The sequence below is a fragment of the Syngnathoides biaculeatus genome, chromosome 12 (genome assembly GCF_019802595.1).
Source record: "Syngnathoides biaculeatus isolate LvHL_M chromosome 12, ASM1980259v1, whole genome shotgun sequence".
In the NCBI taxonomy this organism is placed as follows: Eukaryota; Metazoa; Chordata; class Actinopteri; order Syngnathiformes; family Syngnathidae; genus Syngnathoides; species Syngnathoides biaculeatus.
Genome location: NC_084651.1, coordinates 14,500,705 through 14,522,665, shown reverse-complemented (window position 1 = coordinate 14,522,665; position 21,961 = coordinate 14,500,705). Strand labels below are relative to the sequence as shown.

The window sequence follows — 21,961 nt, the reverse complement described above, 5'->3', positions numbered from 1 at the left end:
GATCGATGGTACATTCATTCAAATCAAATGCATTGTGGTTTGTGAATAATGCAGGACATAGTAATAGCTTGAAAAAATGTCTTAGATGTGATAAGTGACTTTTATTCAACAGGCACTACAGCATTAATTAATTTCCATTCTTTGACAAATTTAATAATTATCTGCTTGGAAAATAAGATAACATCGTGGACTGGATGGGCATATATACTATAGGCATTACTTGTGCTATTCACATTCATACCGATGGACAATTTATCATCCTTAATGAATGCACTATTATTATCCATCCATCTGTGTGTACTAGTGCATATCTCAGATAACTTGAGAGGGTGGGGCACACCCTAAATTGGTCGCCAGCCAATTGCAGGGCATACAGACAAACAATCATTTACACTGACATTCACAGCCATGGGTGTATGAGAAGCTCTTCTTTGATTAGCTGTGAAAGAAGTTGCCTCTGTTAACTCTCACAATGATGCAGACGACTCGTTGCTTTGCCCTCTCTGCTAAATTTTGAAAACCTGGTCAAACCCACCTCCATGCGGAGGGAAGGCACACATCATACGTGCTTTAAACTGGGCACGAAAATAGAGCCCTCTGTGCTAAGCTTGATTGAGTGTGGTATCAAGTTTGAATTTGTCTTAGGGATCATTCGAATAGCAATTGGATGGACTGGAACAAAAAGTTGATCCACCCAGCATTTTTTACTCTTAACAACACAACATAAAGGATTCAAAAGAATGAACTTTTTTTCCCCTTTGTGGGACCACCAAAGCCTTTCACTCGTGCAGTGACATGAGAGGCTGAGTGTGCTGCATTATTATCTTTTGTTGCAAGCTGTAGGCTTCTGCTGTCTGTACATGGTGGGATGAAGTCAAGAAGGAGGTAGTGAGGGCTGCTGTCTGTATGATTGTGCTGCAGCACAAGGTCAGAACACTGTGGGGAGCTGTGTGTACACTCGCCTGCTAATTACACACACTACTGGGTCTCGTTACCCCTGTAGCAGTGAGGCTGCAAGACAATCTGGCAACTCCCCAGCCCAGGAAAACTAAAGCCACACAAGTAGAGGTGCACAAATGCAGCCTAATTATGTTTACTTATACCTTTTACTAACTGGACTATCTTGGGGTCAGTGGCCTGTCTGGCGAGCAGTAGGATAGTTCCAGATCTCTCCAACTGTATACATTTTAATTGTCAACAAACCAAGGTTTGCGTATTGGGAAACAGGCTGAATTAAAGGGGGGGGGGTGTTTTGAGTATTCCCAGCATTCCAGTGGAGAAATATTGTTCCCGCAAAAGGACAGGCCCTGTGAAGCATGTGGAACAGGATCTCAAAGCAACATAAGATAACTTGAGTGCCAACGTATGAATGCCAGAGATGCTACAGCAGGAAATGCCTTTTGTGCCTTTCCATTTGCTCAGCGATACACCATCACACATACCCCTGCTGTGAAACCAATCACAAAGAGTGCTGGGGACTACATATTAGCATGTCTATTACTCTCTATGAATGACATTACTTTGCCACAGGGATCGAAACATCAAAGGCTATTGAGTATGAATATCACGGCCAGAGAATCACTTGCGTTGACACTTCTCTCTTCCATCAAACATGATGTATACACAAATGGAAGCGGTTGGTGGATTACACGCCGTACATTCCCCATCACTCCCATAGGATGTATCTGTGGAAATGATCCTGTTTCACATGATCATGCATAGGATTCTGGCTTCTCAGATGTCTAGTTGAGCTCTAAATAACGCTTTGCTTTCAAAATGCAATATGAGCTCATCACAGTAAAAGGGACAGATCACGCAGATAATGGATGGCCATGGTGTTAAATATGTTCAAATCATTTAGAATTACAACATATATGATTCTTAATAATTATTATTAAAGACTATACTCGTTTTTGCTTGTCTTTTCCCTTCTTTTCAAACATACCAAAAGGATAAAGATCAAATCCAGTATGATGACAGGTCGTCATAGTTATGCCAAATGGAACCACTATACATCACCATTATAATAGAGACTGTACAGTATATCATATAGGTTTTTCAACAACACAATTTCAAATCATTAGGTCACTACAAATAAAACTTAACCATCTTTTTAATCATCTTAAACCTTTTCAAAGTGATCATTGTGATTGATTAACTGATTGAGAGGAGGCAGCCTTGTTGAAGCTAATGAGACGCAACTTATAACCGACAAAGCAATTTGGGAAATAGGTTTCACTTGCTGATTAGATGGGGGCTAAGGTTATGTAATGTCCTTTCCTCTTTTGGCTTGCCTGCATATTCATCTAAATGACCGGAAAAGAAGAAGAGATCACATCAATTGTAAAACACTCATATAAAATTTATTCCTGCAGGGAGCCAGCACTGTTCAACCTGACCATTAGCTGGTTAACACAGAAGTTCAATTTTCTGCTTTTTTTTTCTTACTTCACAAAAACATATTCGTTATTTTAACCAGGGGGCTTGAAATTTGGTTAAAAACATTTACTGGATACCCGCACAATCAAATGAAATCCAGAGCACCATGAAACATTCTCTTTCTTGTTTGATTGAGACTGAGGTATTACTTATTTGTGTGCCTGTAATTCGCAGAAGAATAACTCCTCTGCATCGATCTGAACATTTTCTATTATATTCTGAGCGTCTCATGTAGCTAAAAGAAGTAAATAGATTACAAATACTGTATCTCTCAGGAGGATGTGTTACATTGATACAATGCCAAAAAAAGACCAAATTTTCTTTGTAAGAGCCTAATGCTGTTGCCACAAATGTGTATACAAAGTACTGGTCATAATTTTGTAAATAATTTCTCATGCGATTGAGTAGTAAATTGAATAATAAATCCATCCATTATCAATCTATCGCTGTTTTCTAGCCTCACGGTTGTCTTCAAAACAACATCAAAAGCGACAGTTATTCGTTTCCATCTGAAATTGCAACTTGTCATCACATGCTATTTCCAGTTGATGTGCCGCTCACATCCAATCAGCTAGGACCCAGTGGAAGCCGAAATAAACCCAAAATCTCATACTATCCTTTATTTTATTTTTTTTAACAATCCCCAAAGGTGAGGAATGAAGACATCATGTGATTTTGAAAGGTCACGTGTTCCCGCACGCATTCAATTTATTTTGCGAGATAATGACTGCAATTGAGTGTATTGCTTTTGTACCGGATGGAGTCTGTTTCCAGCTAGGTGGTCTCCTCAGTAAACTTGATAATGACATTCATATGCAAATGAATTCTGAGTTCCCAGGAGCTACAGTCTCTTGAATAAAGTGAACAATGCGAGGCGGTTAGTGGAGAGAGGGTGGCACGCTGGAGTGCTGCTGGTGTGTAAACTCACGCTCATAAACTGCCAATTAAGATTTTTTTTGTTTGGCATTAGTCCCTTTAATTGCGTATTACATGTCTTACTGCACAACTATAATTTGTTGACTTTTATCTTCTATGACTTAAACCTTGCTGGTAAGCAGAAATGTAACATAAACATAACACAAAGCTACTGTAGTTGGAGCACCGAGAATCCTTTGGCATGACTGAAGGATGGTGTGAGCTATTCATACAAAAAAAAACAATTTTTTGTTTCCATGGCAGCTTCCCAAGGTAGAAACGACCCTTACCTTGCCACAACACAAGTTTTTAATCCAATTTAACATGTTTCTTTAGTGTCTGCACTAAAGAGAATTCCTGTGACAAATGTTTTTCTTCTCAAAAGGGAGATGTTTTGATGACTACAAGTGTGGTAGCCATCCCACAATAAAGTGACCATCTGCACAGCCTCCATCTACAGTATATTGCATCTCAGTGGGCAAACTAATGGTTTGTCATTAAACATGCTTATGGATACTCAAATGAAACTTGCTCTCCCCTGATCTAGGCCAAAACAACTTCTAAAAGGACCTAATTCATAAACTCACACGTATCTTAAAAGATGCCATTTACAGAACTGAACGCACCATAGCAACCATATGGCTGACAGTCGACACATTGATCGAATCACCGCGGTTCAATTAGTGAGCATGTAATAAAGTTTAACCTGAACTGACATAGTGGAGGTATACTGTAATTTGAGAAATTAGTTGAGCACATTAGTATGCCAAGCCCATGGCAGAACACATATCAATTAGTTTGACTGCAGAAGGACACCGAGGGCGAAAGCACACTCTACTTCAAATATGTCAGGCACAAGAAAACAGACACACAGTAAATTATGCTCTACTCCGCATGCTCCAGGACACCCCACAGAAAATGAAAAGCCTATAAGAATGTATTCTCTGAGGATACTAGATCTTGCTGATATGCCATGCATGGAATAGACGGTATATGTCGGCTGAAGATCGCGGGACTTACTTTCTCCCCATTGAGCCCCTTCTGTCCTTCTGATCCGTCTTCTCCCTATAGTGACAAAGAGTAATTGCGTAAAGGTCCTTGAAAAGTTTGCATTTCAGTCCTTGGTCTGCCATTTAGTTTTATTATGTAACTTCCTGTTTATTATGATTGGAGTAAATTATTGAAAACGTAGTATAAAAGCGCAAAATACTTTTAGGGTCACATAGCGTGACGCAAATCAAACCACTCAAACTACAAATCCCAATTTGGGATCCCTGTTTCTGTAATTGTATTTCTTGTGTTGTGACATCCCAATTGAATCATCCAAGCAAAACTGAGTTCCAAGCACATACATTCTGTGCAGTGCTGGAAAACAAAGCTGAATTACCCGATTAAATTTCACCCTGGCAATTGCTTAAAATTGAGTGACATGCTAATATGCTCTCATCACACTCTTCGGTTCATAACTATAACCTCATGAGACTAAATATTCCCTTATGCTCTTCAGTTTTCATTTCTGAGCTGCGGCTGAAATGTCATGAAACCTTCTGGCAGTAGTATTGATACAACCTATAACCTCATGTTCAAATGGTGCGCTTGTAAAAAGTCTGACTGTTGCATCCAAGGACAAAACGGCATTTATTGTATTTATTTACCTGCAACAAACTTTTACAATGCAGCTATCAATGAAGCCTAGAAAAATGTGGGCGAATTTAATCATTGTGGAAGGGAAAAATATACTATTAATAGACCAAATGACATTATTTTGAAATATTACATATAGTTCATAAAACACATCCATCCATTAATTTCCGCACAGGGCCCGCAGGTGGGCTGGAGCGTATCCCAACTGTCAACGGGCAGGAGGCGGGGTACACCCTGAACTGGTTGCCAGCTAATCGCAGGACGCATAGAGACAAACAACTGCACTCACAATCACACATCTACTGTACCTTGAACCATACATACAGTATGCACAAAAAATGTTTGTCATTCCAGGTCTTGCAGTGCATTTTCAATACTGTTTGTCAGTAAGCAGGGTGGTTATTTGACATGTAGGAATACAGGGGGACCCAGAGTTAAAACATGCCTGTGACAGGGTCTCTGCTTGTTTTGTTCAATGTATAAGAGCAAAATTTATCGTAGCTACCTTCTGACCCGGGATTCCTTGAGCGCAGTCCTCACCTGGGTCTCCCTGTAACAGACACACAGAACAATTAGACATTGAGTGTGAGTTTGATCATCTGTTACTTCTTAGTTACTCAGCAGTGCGACGTCTGGATACTACCTACTAATAACCGATAACAGAAGGAAATGTACCAGTATTATCCATCATATTTTTTGACAAAAAAAAAAAAAAAAAAGAAGTTGCTGGAAGAAGCTATGAATAAAATCGAACAGAACAGAGTAAGGTAGTCTGCAAGGAATTCAATAATTTAGCTATTACTCCTCCTGTGTTTTAATGTGTGCAATATTGATGATAAGATCCATCGTGTAACTTTTACACTTGATACAAACAATACAGTTTTATTTTTTTAACTGTATCTCATCTACAATATTATTGCACTGTCCTTCACAGAGGATTACATTATCTTATTTTCATCAGTTTTTTTCCAACGGGTTAATTTCACGTTCTGTTTAACTTCCACTGTAAGCCACCGCCTTCCAGATCCATTGTCCGCTTTTGTGGCAATGCGTTTTGTGCTAATGTCATCTACCATGACACACACGTTCATCAGTTATAGTAAAGATAATTAGCGGCACCTCGGTGTCTGCAAAGAATATTGGTCTCTTTGATGAATGAATTCATTCCAGTGGACGATACACACTTTTGATTGTAGCACTGTCTTCTCGAGTGGAGGCCAATATAGTAATAATTTATAATATATTTTTCATAATTTTAAGTGGACAGCTTATAGAACGTAGTTGTAATATTGACACACTGTACACAAAGGCAACTATAAAAGGGGAAGTTTTAATTTCACTATTATGCCTCTTTTTTTTTTTTTTACTTTGTCTTTTGTGCACACATGCAGGAGCTGTAAATCTAGTAATACCAGGGTTTATGTGCGAGGCCATGGAAAATGGATTTCTATTCAAGTAAGCTCCATTCTTATAACCCACTACTTATCTGTTTAATTTCCTGGGGGATTTTGGATTAATCATTGCAGTTTAATCCTTTTCCAGTGTATTAGAATCCTCCATCAAACTCTCACTGTAATGCAGGATAGTGCTTACTGTTAGAGTAACACAGCCAGTAATCCCCCACACAGTTTCCCAAGAAGTCTACTGTGTAGGTCACAATTACTGGACCGCACTTCTCTTTATACATCTTTTAAATGCTCTAAATTGCTCAGATGTCTTTGATTAATCCCTACAAAGTCGTGCTAAATTGCTAATATGTATACTCTGGGCATTTTTTAAACATCTTTACACAGAAAAGGGATTCTATAACAGTAATTAAAAGCTTCACAAGTTCACCTCATTAATACAGTGGAGGTGATTTTTGACACTGTTAGCCTCTTTTCATGTATTATGAATGTGTACTTCTAAAAGAGAGCGGGAAAGATTAAAAGTCACCAGATCCCTCAGGGGAATTTTGGGATCAATGTGAAAGGAATCATCTTTAATAGGGGTGCACTGAAAATTGCATGCTGTGGAAAAGAAAAAGCACCGTGAGGATCATTTGTGTCACAGCTTGACGTTTCCAACAAGACTGTACACTAAAACCGCCTTTTTTCTACTCGCTCACTTGAACTGAAATCAATATCGTGGCTTTGTCAGAGTACTTGGAAAAAAACTCACGAGAACATCCTAACTAAACACAGAAAGGCCTGATCCAAGATATCAAATAGAGTTCTTTTGACTTGTAGGAAGAACAATGCATCCCCAATTATATATTGCTGCAAATATCAAATTGTGACATATTTACAGTAGATAATTAGAACTCAGAATCTAAACAGTTTGAGAGTATGAAAGCCCTAAAATATGCATACCAGTTATACACCTACAGTGCCGTGCGCAGTAGTTTATCAGCCAACAAAGCCCGTTTGCCACCATCAGAACTGCGCTGTGTATCTGCAGGCCTCGCTAATGTTATTCCTTAACGTCATTGATTTAGTGTTGAAGATAGTAATAGGATTTTCTATAAGTTTTGGCCTTCAGTGAGTAAACAAATGGTGCCAAGTATTGATTGGTTGAAAACTTGAAATTACATTTCAGGTGTTAACAATGGAGGCCAACACCTCAAGAGCATAAAAACAGACTTGCAGCGGTAATGGTAGAAAAAAAATAATGTTTGTGAGAAGCATGCTGAATTCAAGTCTTGAGTATACAATCACACCTACTTGAAAAATGCGACAATTCTTATCCAAGTAGGTGCTTTGAAGATAAAAATACAGTCCACACTATACCAAAGGGGCCCTTCAATCAAAGAAAGTGACGGCAAAACAGGCCACAGTGGCTGATGTGCTGCATTTTGAAATGAGGGCAATTTGTAATATTGCCCTCTGAAAACATGAATCCATCGATTTTCTGAGCTGCTTATCCTCACAAGGGTCGCAGGAGTGCTGGAGCCTATCCCAGTTATTTTCAGGATGTAGGCGGCGTACACCCTGAACTAGTTGCCAGCTAATTGCAGGGCAATCAGAAACAATGGTAATGATTGTTTTTGCTTTCATCTTTCAAGACCTGAACTCAAAGATTTAGGACTTTTTGTAGGGACACCAAAGCCCCATTTTTTTCTTACGAATCAGTTTAAATCCGTGACCACTTCTCCATTGCTGACAAAATCTATCCATCTCACAGAAGTGGCGTATCAAGATGCTGATAAGCATGATTGTACCCACAACGAAAGGCCACTCGGAAATGTGCAGTTTTACTGTATGTCCATGCGTCCATCCATCCATTTTCTGAGCTGGTCATCCTCGAAAGGGTCGTGGGAGTGCTGAAGCCTATCCCAGCTATCTTCAAGCAGGAAGCAGTGTATACCCTGAACTGGTTGCCAGCCAATCGCAGGGCACATGGAGACAGACAACAGTCTCAATTAATGCATGTTTTGGAAATGTGAGAGGAAACCGGAGCGCCCAGAGAAAACCCACACAGGCACAGGGAGAACATGTAAACTCAACACAGGTGGGGTCGGGATTTGAAGCATGAACCTTGGAACCGTGAGGCCACTGACCTAACCAGATGGACCACCATGCCGCCCAGTTTTACTGGATATGAGGGCTCATTTGCAAATGAGTCATCACAGCAGGCGAACAGCACAGACCAGCTTCAGTTCTTCAATAAATAAGCTACAATGCTCCAAATGTAAAATGATGAGTCATAGAGAAAATATACTAGTTTTTCATGTTTATAAAAAAGTAAACAAACAAATTACGATGTGAAGTGATGATGAAGGCCTTTTTACACAAGCAGTGCGCCAGTTCACAGTGTGTGTTGCCGCGGTGCAATGACAAAACAGAGCGCCCGAGGTGGTCGTTGGGTCTCCATCCATGCAGGACTTCCATGTTCATTCTGATGTGTCATGTTAACTTCTGAAAACCTTTGTTGCCATTTCAACCTTGAAAACCAAAAGTATGAAACTTGTGACTACACTTATGATGCAAGCTCATGTTATCACAAAGGCAGAAGTTATTTTCAGTCAGGACAGGGTTCAAGCTCAGACTTGTCGTATTTGTTGTAGGTTACAAGGCGACTGAATAGGAAGTAGACCTGTGCCTTTTCTTTCCCACTTGTTTGGATACCAAGTAGGCTGTAGCTGGGGAATGTGGGTTTGTCCCCATTATACTGAAAAGCTCTGGCCTTAATTTTACTGAAGAGGAGGAGACAATTGAGAGCAAGAAAAAGTGTGGTTTATCTGATCATAAAGGCAAGGCAGGATCTCGGAGGATTCAGGCACCTCCGTGAGCTTCAGCTATTTAGAGATTGTTTCGAGGTATTCGTCACCACTCTGCCACCATCTCTTCTATTGGATGAGGCCTCTGATGTCACGGTGCCCGAATTGAAAATTTTTCACTCAGGGTGGTAGTGCAACTGCAGCAAAACCCGGCTTTCCCTGTGTGAAAAGGCTTAAAGTGTACTATGAGCATCATAAGAAGGCACCCCCAGTTAAAAGTTAAACCTGAAAATGATAAAAATGCGTATTGTCAACGGGAAGCCGCAGTGCATGTAGTGCCAGCACAGAGATGCGTGTACCGCTTCCACACACCAATGGAAATGCCTTTCCCGGCTCTCATTGTCATGATCACATCTTTGCTCTGGCATCAGAGGTACCCTGCTGGGGTAATATCAAAATAAATGCATGTGTGAATTTTACTTCAATGGACTGAGATCTCTTGTGATGCGATGAGCTCTTACACAATGTGAATCATGCATATTTTGGGTGACGTTAAAACCACCTAGGAACATAGTATGTATATTCTCCAAAACAAAAGACTTTAAGGAGTTGTCAATCATCATGTTTTCCAAAAATAAATCCTGACATTATTAATTTCAATTCCTCCAGGAAATTGAAGCTTAGAGCCAGATGTTCGAATCAGCTATGCACTTCAAGTTCTTCTCAATATGTTCTTTTGCCACCCATGCTTCTTTCTTTTTGCCATACATGACCTACCTGCAAGAAAAGGGCTTTTATCCAATTTAAGCTATTTGGTCATCTTGTTGTGGACCATTTGCTTTAGGGAGAATTTTGGCGTTTTGCTGTAGAGCAAAAAGCCACCATTTTCACTGCAATTACCATTTGCCTTGTAGGTTGTCTTGGAAACAGGATTATTCTCTTCGGGACTACAGTATTTATGGGACAAACATGTACATTTATAGCAAAAAACCTTAACAAATAACAACTTAGAGTATGAAATAAAATGTAAATACTCTATGTTGTTTGGAATAATACATTAAGTAAAATACATTATTTTTAATGAAACGTTTGCATAAGTGTTTACAGGTACGAATGTAGTACCACCGTGACTATGATGATAAATATTGACATGGGTGGTGGCTACCTGTTTCCCCAAATATATATATTGTTTGAATGGCTAAATGAGATTCAGCAACTTTGTGCACTTTGTAAGTTGCCCCTTGATGGAGTTCCGTGCATCATCTTGCCCTACTTCAAAGTCAGATCTGCCACACCAAGTATGGCAGAGGCACTCACATAGCGTTGCATTCATGCGGTGTAGCAACCCATTCAAGACGGCGTCTGTGTACATATCTATGCGTACATAGTCAAAAAACAGACTTTTTAAGGGCAAAGTGTAGGGCTTTGCGTCGCTGCTTTTTTTGAAGGACTACAGAAACTAGACAATCTTGATGGGCTGAAATCCCAGGACTTGGACAACATTTAGACAACAAGTGACAAAAATGGCTTTAAACAATTCTCAAAATAGTTGATTAATTTGATAATCTATTAGTTGTCGATAATTGATTGTGACACCTCTCGTATAGTTTACAATTTCAATCATTGTGTTGTCGGTAATCTTATTTTTTTTTCATCAATTGAACCCATGAGTGACAAGAAAACTAGTTTTTTTTGACAGCAATTGAATAGCTAAATTGTGACATTAAAAAACCTTTACTGCTTCTGTAGTTTCATAGTGTCAGATAAATCTACATTTGTTTCTTGAGTTTGAGTTTGCATGTTTCCATTTTGTTTTTACCAATTCTATTAAAACAAAAAGCGTTGAAGGTTAAAATCTCGGGAGCTCTAATGTTAAATGTTAGACTTTGTGACTTACATTTTTGTATACTCGATTGTAGTTCATATACAATTACTTTTCCACAAAAATTTCATTTCTCTCACACTGACTGAAGCAGTGATGCATGTTAGTACCCAATTGACAGGTTTAAGAATGAATAACACACTAATACATACTTTTTCCCCAATATCTCCTTTTGGTCCAGGATTTCCAACTAAACCTGGAAGACCAGCATCCCCCTTTGAAAAAAACAAAAACAAAATCATTTTTGTAAGCAATTTTAATTCACACAGAGTCTAAATAGATCTTTTTAATCAAAACAAAGGATTCACACATTTGGTTGACATTTATAATTCGGTGCAAAATGGTATGTGACAACAGAGCTTTGGAAAAGTGTGGACTAGCATTTCAATTTATGAAAAAAAAAAAACAGTTTTTTAATTAAATACTCAATAAATGGTGGCTTAAGGCTTCTTTGTACTTGTGCGGGTTTGACTGCAGTGACGTCACAGTCCCGCATGCAGTTTGACTATATACTCGACCGCAACCCACGCACGCAATTTTGAAAATGTACTGCAGTGCCCCTCCAAGTCGTGGGGTTCAGAATGCCTGATACTGGCTCGGACACCACAGGGTGGGATTTCCTCTGCACTTTTTCTTTTTTTTCCCCCAGGTAGACCTTTTTACATTCCTTTCTGTAAAAAGGAACAAAGCAGCAATAACGGCGACCATAGAACAGTGTCTGCTAGAACAAGGACCTAGATAACGAGATGATATATTTAATTATGCTGTAAAATCAAACACGAAGGTGGTGCCCTCGATGGAACGGAGAACCAAGGGGCACGCTGTAGCCACGCAGGCAATACGTCGGTCACGTGATGCAATGCGGTTGTTGTCAGCAAGGCCTTTAGTGTGGAATTGGCCAGCTGGTCCTCCAGGCGAGGACAGAGGTTTGAATTACCATTTTAATCCAAGCCTTATGTTTGCATTTCCAATAATAATTTGGTGTAGTTAAAAATTCATAGCAAAGTGCATGAAGTACCACAGTCAAACGATAAAGGTGCATTAGACCTGTGTTTACTATTAGTTTACCACTATACTATTGCTTGTCTTCTCGGGGAAAATTGGTTTTTGTATAAAAGTACATTAACTGGACAGTAAGTGTTTGTAAAGGATGGTCTAAATCATTGTTGGCCTGGATACAAGGCATTATCTGTGCTCACTTAAGGTCCCTTGTTGCGTTAAATTGATTGTACCTTTTCAGCTGAACCGTGACATCTGTCAGTTGGCTGTGTGGCTGGCTGAAAGAGCATTTGCGGAAGCTGGGCTTTAACTGGGGGAGGGGAGGTCCCATTAAATGTCTTCTTGGCTTCACACTGGATCAATACAAAGAATACACACATTGAGACACCTTACTTTCTCTTGTTTTCTAAATTTATATTGAAAAATGAGAAAATCAGATAGTGTATTCACATTTGACCTAACATAACACGATTCTGAGGAGCCGTGCTGCATTCTTGTGGTGACGCAAATTAAAAACAATGAACACACAGTACATATAAAAATGAGAAAAATTAGTAAAGGGTGCGACAACCAAGCACACGTAACATATGTCCAGAGCAACTGAATGACACAGGTCAAAGGCCAATGAACCATTGGAAATCTTTTGTAATATAAGTAATACGGATTAAGTTTGTTGTTGCCTTTAGTCCATATTGATACAATATGTCAAGTCATCAAAAAACCTACCCTTTCAGAAAACCTCAGCCAGGTTTTCTACAACCATGTTCAGTGTTTGCAGGCAAACTCAGAAAAATCTGCGTTTCTTACTCTTTCTCTTTGGATGAGCACAGGTATCCCCAGTGGGATTTGTTATGATCATATAAATTGTTTTTGCGTTTTTCTTCTTGTTTACTTTGGACTGTGAACTGTTCAAATGACCTATTACTACCTGTGATAACAGTTAAGTGTTTGGTAAATAAGTAAATCAGGTGTGTTATCAAGAGTACACACATCTATGATTCCTCATGTCATTATTGGCAATTTCGCAACTCGTCTCAGGATAAATAAAATAAATACATAATTCTAGAAAGGAATTACAAGTAGTTATTGTTGTTTCCTGTTGTTCTGTTATACACTTTACATCATGAAAATGATTTTGAAGTGGACTGAACAAAAATTTCTAAATGGTATACATTTTTAAACCCAGGAGATAAAATATTTCAATATCCACATAGATGTAGGTGAAATGCATGTTGATACTCTAATAGTGGAGAAAACATGTTGGATCTTTGTTCATTTACTTGACAACAAACAACACATTCTGTTCTTAAGAGACATGAAAGCATTTTACCTTTGGCTCCTGTATTTCGCAACATGTTTCCATATCGACTATAAAAGGATCGCAGTATAGCAGTATTTGTTTGAGTTCGACCTGGGGAAAAGAGCATTCATGAAGTTTCAGATTGTGTGTCATGAAATTCATTCAAAGGTAGTCAGAAAAAAAAAGTGTCCCAAAAGGAATCTTGTAAATTCACATCAGTAAAGGTTTTTGCTTTACCCCCAACTCCCTCTTATTCAGAGCCAAATTTTAACACTTCCATTTAGCTAATGTGCTGACTCACATCTTTACATAAGAAGTGAACCTAAAGGTGAGGTGCTAATGGAACTTAAGCCACATTCTCCTAAGGGCAACGCAGCGACTAAGTGGCAGAATTGACCTTTTTTTTTCCCCCTTTTGGAGGGAATTTATACATACTAAAATGACCCTTAACCACTTATTGAAAATATTTTCAGTATGGAGAGAAAACATTACTTTGGAATATGTATAGAGCAAAATATTGGATATCTCTAGAATACAGTGGCAACTTTAAATTGGAGCACGCACATCCACAGGCCGTCCATCCTGTATTCGGGTGGTGATGAGTGTATGCCCACTTGGGTCGATGCCATCCTGTTCTGCAGTCAGCCTTCTTTCTATTAGCTTGCAATCCATGTAAACAGAGACAATGTTGGTCTGGACAGAAAAGCTCAGTTTGTGCCATTGGCGATCAAAGAGGGCGTGTAGGTCACGGCTCTTAAACGTGTAGCGGAGCACATTCTTCGGCAGGCCCAGGGAGGAGAACTCCACCAGCTTCTTGCTGCCGTCAACCACAATTGAAACCTGCAGGAACAAAGGGGAGTTGCGTAACAACAACAAGAAAATACCCTTCATTTTGTTCCTGTTTCTAATACAGTGAAACCTCCCAAGTTGAACACCGCTGAGTAGGTACAGTAGGAAGTTGTCAAAGAGGGAAGCTAGCATTAGTCACCAGCTGACAACAAAATAATACGATTGAAGATTCCAGTAGAGGTCCAGAAGCGAGAGTGATGATGATTATGATAGTGACAGTGAATGATAGGTTGATGTAGTGAAAAGTCCATGTTGCTATTGGCAGTGGAGGAAGTGAAAAGCTGATCAGTTGTTCAACAACTAAATGCTCAAATTTTAAAAATTACACTTGAAATCTTTCCTGTAAAGTCAAAATGTTTAACTATAGCGACATAGCTTAATTGTATTAATTCCATTATTTTCAGTGAGAAAAATCTATATAAATCGCACACAAATATGAGGTTAACCAGTGTTAACCCCTAACCCTAGGTTCAACTTTGTATGTCTAATGCTGATTTTTGACATACGGATTGAAAACCCACAGTGCTCACCTGAGTGTCTCCAGCCTGGTCGAATATCTGCCAAAGATACCATCGGTCTTTTTTTGTAGTTCTTCTCACACGAAATATTGTGTCCAGCGAAAATTCCCTTGGCAATCCGTTTGGAAATATTTGTCTAAAAAAATGAATATAAGACAGTCAAATCTCAAATCCAATGAAGTTAGCACTTTGTGCAAAACAAATGAAAAAAATAATAATGATTTGGAAAACCTTTTCAATCAATATTCAATACAATACATTACAAATACAGGGTATTTAATGTATGAACTGACCAACACATTTTTTTTACGTTTTCCAAATATTCTTGCATTTTGAATTTGATGTCTGCAACATGTTCTAAAAAAGCTGGGACAGAAAAAAAAACCCAAAACACTTGTCCATCCGTCTCAGAACATTTCTCAGCAAACAATTGTAAGTAATTTGGCAATTTCATCATCAACAATGAATAATATTATCGGAAGTTTCAATGAATCTAGGGAAATCTCCGCATGTGAGGCCCGGCCACCAGGCGCTTGCCTTCGAGTCCCACCTTCAGGCCTGACCGTGTCCGGGCGAGGGAAACTTTGATCCAATTTTTTTGTTCGTCATTGGGGTCTTTGTCTGGTTCCTCAACTCACACCTTTTTGCCATGAAGTCCCAGGCAATTTAGCTCACAAACCCCTTATCACGAAAAGGTGGCGGCTCAACAAGTGATAAAAAACAGATTTATCCTTCCCTATATTCATCTCCCAAAGGAATTGTGTAATGCGCAGTGCAAGGTAGAAATTCCAAAATTATGCTCCAGGATGTTATTTTTTAAATTTCATTTACATTCCTGCAAGAGTATCCCCATTATTTTCCCCATGTAAGCACGTTCAATGAAGATACCTTACAATGTAAAGCTGGTTTCCCCAATTTCTACGCGCATTCCACTCACTCCCCAAATATGTTTTTACTTAAAAACACGTTCTGTCTACTGTGTGACACACATGACTCAAAGGGCTAAGAGGGTCAAAGTTCACAATCTCTCAGTTACTGCCATCTGTGGCTCAATGACCTTCACCAAGCTTTAGTGGAGGTTTGTTTGCAAATATTTTTTTTCATTCTTAGAAAAGTAAAATATCGGCCATCATTTATTGCATGCCTGCGCTACCATAATATTATATTCTGGATTCAATTTCTCATTCCCAGACATATACAACTAATTTACATTCGTAAATGGAAAGTCAAGCATCACATGGATTGCATACTGTGACATTTTTGCTTGCAATAACAGTCAAGATGCTCATTCCCTACTGAGTTGATGTGACAATGGGATTGCAGAAATTGAGGAGGAAATGAAAAACGGCTGTATTACTGAATGAAAAGTAGCTGTCAGTAATAACATCCTCAGCAAATGTTGCTTGTATTTTCAATAAGTGTTGATTCATGAGCTAAACAAATCCGAGCTAATTCAATTTTTATGCATTGTGGCTATTTTTGTATGGGTTCACAACATGGACCATATTTTATCATGGTCAAAATGTAACAACACTTTGACAAATTGCCACTTGGAATCCTCCTTTTCCGGTTAAAGAATCTCTCTTGAATATCTTTCAGGAAATCCTATCCAGGAGGATTGTTTGAAAGAAGCCCGTGGAATCAGATTGCAACAGATGGAACAATTAAGGCTCAAATGTTATCCCAGTTGGCTCACGTCCCTACCGCTGACACACAATGCGGCAAGGGATCAAAGATGACTCAACGAGGTGAATTGTCAAGTTAGAGGCCGTATTCATGTGAGCAAGGGCTTTAACAATACCTTAGCACAAGCTAATTTCCTGTTCAAAACAGATACGTGCTATGTAATAAACACGAAAGAAGACCAACTGTTTATGCATCAGCTAATGTCTAGGATTGGGAACAAAATATAACTAAGAAGGCATGTGTGTTGTTGGACTTAGTACACTTTGTTCAAAAGTTCTGGGAAACACTAGTCAATAAATCCAATTATGGGCTGCATTTTAGTGACTTAGTTGTGCCTCAATATTATTTTATTGATTTCTCATCTTAATAACGTATCATGGAAAACTACTAACTATCACTACAGACGGACTATAAAACATACTGAGCATTGTATATTATGATACCCATCAATGATATTTATAAATTGTGGCAAACCCATTTTTCTGCATATCCTGTATGTAAATATCGGATGTAAGCAAAAGTTGATGTTGACACAGATAAAAACAAATTGGAAAGAGCACAAGGCCAAACATTGTCACAAAGGACAGAGAGCGCCACATTGAGCCTTAAGATTTAACAATAATTTGCCACCTCACACAAATGTTCCTCGTCATGATCGATGCATCATGATCTTTATTATGGTATGGACTCAGCATAACATTAGCCAGATGGAAAGCACATAGAATGTACTACTGCACTTATCCTGACTACATGTTAAAGCGAATAACGTTTTAGTGGCTGTGTGGCGGGGAGGAGGGCAGGAGAGAGCAAGTGAGGGAGGGAGGGCACAGAGGGGCCTTTCACACTTGGTACAGCCCCCTCCTCAGCTGACATGCAGTATCACCTGTCAAAGTACTTAGTACTTAATTGGATATGAGAGGGATCATGGGCTTGCCACTATAACCAATGACACTGTCAGCAGTGTCATTGAGAAGCAACATCTTGGACACAGAGCAAGCGACTGAAACTCAAGTAAATGTATTTTCAGCTGGATGACAGAACGACAGAGGAAGCACACTACAAATCACCTGGCATGAAGGTTCTTTCACCTCATCTAAAGGAGAGCGACGGTCACTACTACTTGTGTGTCATGTACAGTAAAAGACTAAAAATAACACCGCCTTCTTGGAAGAATGACAATATGCTCTCCCCCGACAGGACAAAAAGAACTTGAGTATGATAAGTTTAGTCAGCTTCTACTGTACAATCGTGCATATTTCATATGACGTTACAGTGCAATAGGCACTCGGGAATATTAAAAAAAAATAGATAATCTCCATATTTATCATCGTATCAGATTCCTGGTGAAGTAGCGGAGTGCTCCAGCAGTTGACCAAGGCTTAAAGTCTCCAGTAAGTGGCACCTCAGTGTGTCATTTATGTAGTTATTTTAATATTCCTGTCTCATTACACATGTACAGGTCCCAACTGTCCCACTTCTTGCCCTGAGGGTATCTGTAGAATAAATGAAATATATATTAATCCTGTTCAAATAATTCCCTATCTAATGTCTTACCTCAGAGTTTGCCCTTGCTAGCTGAAGCAAATGAAACTATTGCCTGAGAATATCATATGTGGGTTGCCTCAAGCCACACGAAACCTATACACAGCTATTCCGCTAAGCATATTGACACAAAGTTGTATTCTGCACTATCCACATTCATATTACCTGTAAAATTTGAGCCTTTTCTCATGATATCATTTGGTCTTTGGTTGTTGTTTTACTGAGGTTGTTAGAAGCCCCAGTGATTGTAAAAGGAACAAATAGTAATAACACGAGTGTTAATCTCAATGCACACTGCAGTTTCAGACTGTTTACAATCTTGGCTACACATGAGAGGTTTGCCCTGCATTGCACCAGAGGGCTACAAAGCAATACACACAGTGCTCGTATTTACTGCCCTCTGCTAGCCAGACAGGCAATCTGTCCTCAAACATCTACAAAGGGCCGCAGCAAAACCCAAATGCAGGTGTAGCATACATCCACTGCATATGCGACTCACTTAGTTGGCTTGATAAGTGGGGTGCTTCCCAGGCGAAATGAATGCAGGTCTTCTGTGACTGTCCCCTTACGGAGAAGAAACGTTTCTGTGAGATCGAATCCTGCAAAACAATTGAGTGCAGGGGAAAGATTTCAATGCTATGCTATTTACATTGCAGATTTACTTATGATGTACATACCCGTGATTTCCAGAGGTTCATCTAAGCTATCAGAAAACCTGAGATCCTCTACATTCAGCAGGGGACAGGAGTGAGCTGAAGGAAGACGAAACAAATCAATGATGCAAGCAGGTATTCTGAATTGGGAACAAGTTTGGATTATTTTATTTTTAATGGCAAAGTCACCCTTTAAGATCAACCTCATTAAAAAGTGAATTGGTTAAATCAGGCTGTAGTGCCTTTAAGCAATCATGATTAAGTTGCAATCTGGATACAGAAGGATGATGTGTGGATGTGGTGGAGCCATTAACATTTCCTGGTCTGACTGGAGCTTGGATAGCATCTCGTTTCCAAACGTTTCCCATTACAGCAGATAAAGTAGTGAGACATGATGGCTGTCATTTTTATTAAAAATAAAGTTACTAGAGAAGTCTGAAATTTGCTCGGGATGGCGACAAAGTTGGCAAGTTGGTTGCATAGCAGTGTATTATAAAATAATTGCTGAAAACATGGAGGTGATTAAGCAGTAGTAGAGATGAATATATTAATTGGGCTTAACAGTGTTATCAAACAAATGATCAAATGTTCATTGTGCTCACTGATGCGTGCAATGACACCAACGGAATATATGACGCGTCAATTCAATAGGAGTTTTTATTTCCATAAAGTTTAGCTCACAGTTTAAAATGGCTTGTCAAGTTGGTCAACTAGTTTTACTAATTAATTTAATCAGTTTTAATCAATTTTAATGATCTTACTTCCTTTCATTAATGTATTGTCCAGAGACCCAGCATTGGCTATAAGTCATTCCCCTTTTTGATATGAAAAATAAAATCATCATCGTGGAGGCTGACATCAGTGTGTGTAATCATCATCATCTAGTACATGTGATATGTGCAGCCGCACGGGGCACCATTTCTGGTTGAGGTGGTAGGTGTCCCCCGTGGTATCAGTCCTTGATATTTTTTTATTTATATTATAAAATTAAATCATTGGTGCTCACTTGAAGAATTTGCCTCCCTTGTTGAAACATGCTTTTCAAGGCTTTTGTAGCTCATTGTCGATAGAAAGTGACTGGAGGTGCCATGTCCTCATACTGTAGGTATTGTGGTGAAGTTGATTGTGCAGGGATCCATTCCAGCTTAGACTGCCACTGGGTGATAATGCCACCTCTCGGCTCACAGATGTTGTTGGCTTGTGGTCATGTGAGAATACATAACCCTACTCATGCACTATACTTGTCATTCAGAATACTACCAATACAGCAAGTTTTGTACCATGTATATCTGTGTTTGAAGACAGTATGATGTGGCACAGCGCTAATGCTAAAAAGGCATTACACACATCCACATGTGTTTTTATTGTGTCGCAGTTATTTAATAATAATTAATAAAATGTAATTATCGATTCATGATGAATCTGTCAATTGATTATTTATCCCACCTGTAAACACAAGTGTATGGCAAATCAAGAAACCTACCATCCACATAATTTATAGTACAAACAAAATCAGAGGCGGCGAGACAACACAAGTCCTTATTGTAAACTGAAGACAGGAGAGTGGGACCAAATGGCAGGAAACTAAACAAAACCAGGAATTACATTAACAAGAACCAGCTGCTGTAAACAAAACAAATTGCAAATACAAATTAAAACAATCATCAGATTGTAACTGCAATCTGTGGAATAGCTGAATTGCTAAAACACTATAGATTTGATGTGCAAATTTATAACGTGATCATACTTATGAAAGAGGAAGACAAAAAGTCAGCCCAACTTACCTGCTTGGTCATTGACTGCCATTCCAAAAATAGAAGGCGTTAAGTGTACAGTCCAAAGAAAAGTAGTCCATTTTAACAGGCTGGTCATGACTCTGAAACAAGAAAGCTGTTTTATTGAAAAGCCTTCACAGAGATGAAAAATGGGATTTTATTTTAAATTCTCTTGGCTTGCTTTCAAAACAATTTGCTGTCGATCTGTGTTGTTTATGTTTTTGTTTTTTTTTAAAAAAAAAGCCTGCAATCATTTTTACTGTATTCATTCAATTATTGTCAGATCTGGACTGTTCATTTAAAAAGACAGGAATGAGCAATACTATTGTTATTATTGATCTAATTCGTACTGTAACTGATTGTGTGGATTGTCATTTCTATTTTCAGATGCACACTGGTGGCTGTGTGTATGTTCCAAATGCCTGTATTTGCATAGATATTAAGTCCAATACTATTTGATTGATTACGTCTTAATAAAGTACACGGCCAATACTTAGATAAGATGTAATACGTTCACTGTGGAATTGTGGTATATAACATGAAGAAACTAAAATAAAGAAAATAAAGGGCACGGATTATGTGATTCTGAATGCACAGTGGATTCTTCTTTGTGTATTCTTAAGTGATGTTTTCTATACTCTAATTGTATTATAAATTAAAAGAATGCCCACCAATATTGGCTAATTCCTGTTGTGTTTTACTCATGCTATGAAACCATGCAAATTGGGTGTATGCACACCATTAAATCACTAGTGTTTTGATCCTCCCGCTGTCAAGAGTCTTGTGATGAAGCGCCTCACTCACATGAAAGGAGTGAACCTAGAAACCTCATATTGTGAGCATGTGCAGAAAAACATCTGGTATGATAGCACTGACATCAGAATTATTCCACTGTGCTTGAGCATAAAGACGACCTACAATCAAGTCTACAAACCATTCTATGGAAGTAAGTGGACATTGTCCCTAAATACATTCAGGAATCTTTTTTTCCCAGTGTCCTATTTCACTTTATCTGAATATTAAGAAGAAACAATATTGACCAAACATTGATATAGCTTTAATACATTATAGATATAGTTCACAACACATTATCGTGTACATATGCACTGGGATCTAATACAAGGAAAGCGTGAGAATATACACAATTACAAAGACAATCATACTCAGTTTTAATTAATGTCATAGAGGTGTTTATTGAACTTTTTTATTACTGTGTGCAGTGGTGTACTGCATCATATTAAGTGGTGACAAGAATATACAAAAGTGCACAATAAATTAGTGCCTCTCTGAATGTAGTATTATTTTCTTCAATTTTGATGCCATTATGACATATTTTCTCATATATTCAAAGTTAATTCAAAAGACAGATTTGAACTAGTTTGCATCAAAATAAGGACTGTATATTATGCTGATTATGGACTAGCTAATGACAGCCAGTTTGTATCTCGTCACACCAAAAAAAAAAAAAAGGAAAAATATGAAATCTTAAATCTAAATTTCCAAAGTACTCTGTTGAGCAACATTTCTGGGGTCCCTCTTCAATAATCAGCTCCGGTCCCCA

General features: G+C 38.6%; 1 protein-coding gene across 2 annotated transcripts in view; it reads right to left on the bottom strand.

Annotated features, from left to right (window-relative positions):
• The window catches only part of LOC133509779 (collagen alpha-1(XIX) chain), a 106,336-nt gene that overhangs the window by 81,952 nt on the left and 2,423 nt on the right, over positions 1-21,961 (bottom strand). For both annotated transcript variants that reach the window (XM_061837128.1, XM_061837129.1), the window contains exons 2-11: positions 20,410-20,501; positions 18,650-18,724; positions 18,472-18,571; positions 14,757-14,880; positions 13,942-14,217; positions 13,408-13,488; positions 12,311-12,430; positions 11,231-11,293; positions 5,504-5,548; positions 4,375-4,419 (exon numbers count right to left, since the gene is read on the bottom strand). In XM_061837128.1, coding sequence (XP_061693112.1) covers positions 4,375-4,419; positions 5,504-5,548; positions 11,231-11,293; positions 12,311-12,430; positions 13,408-13,488; positions 13,942-14,217; positions 14,757-14,880; positions 18,472-18,571; positions 18,650-18,724; positions 20,410-20,497 — 1,017 coding nt within the window. In that variant the 5' untranslated portion in view covers positions 20,498-20,501. The remainder of the gene's footprint in view (positions 1-4,374; positions 4,420-5,503; positions 5,549-11,230; positions 11,294-12,310; positions 12,431-13,407; positions 13,489-13,941; positions 14,218-14,756; positions 14,881-18,471; positions 18,572-18,649; positions 18,725-20,409; positions 20,502-21,961) is intronic.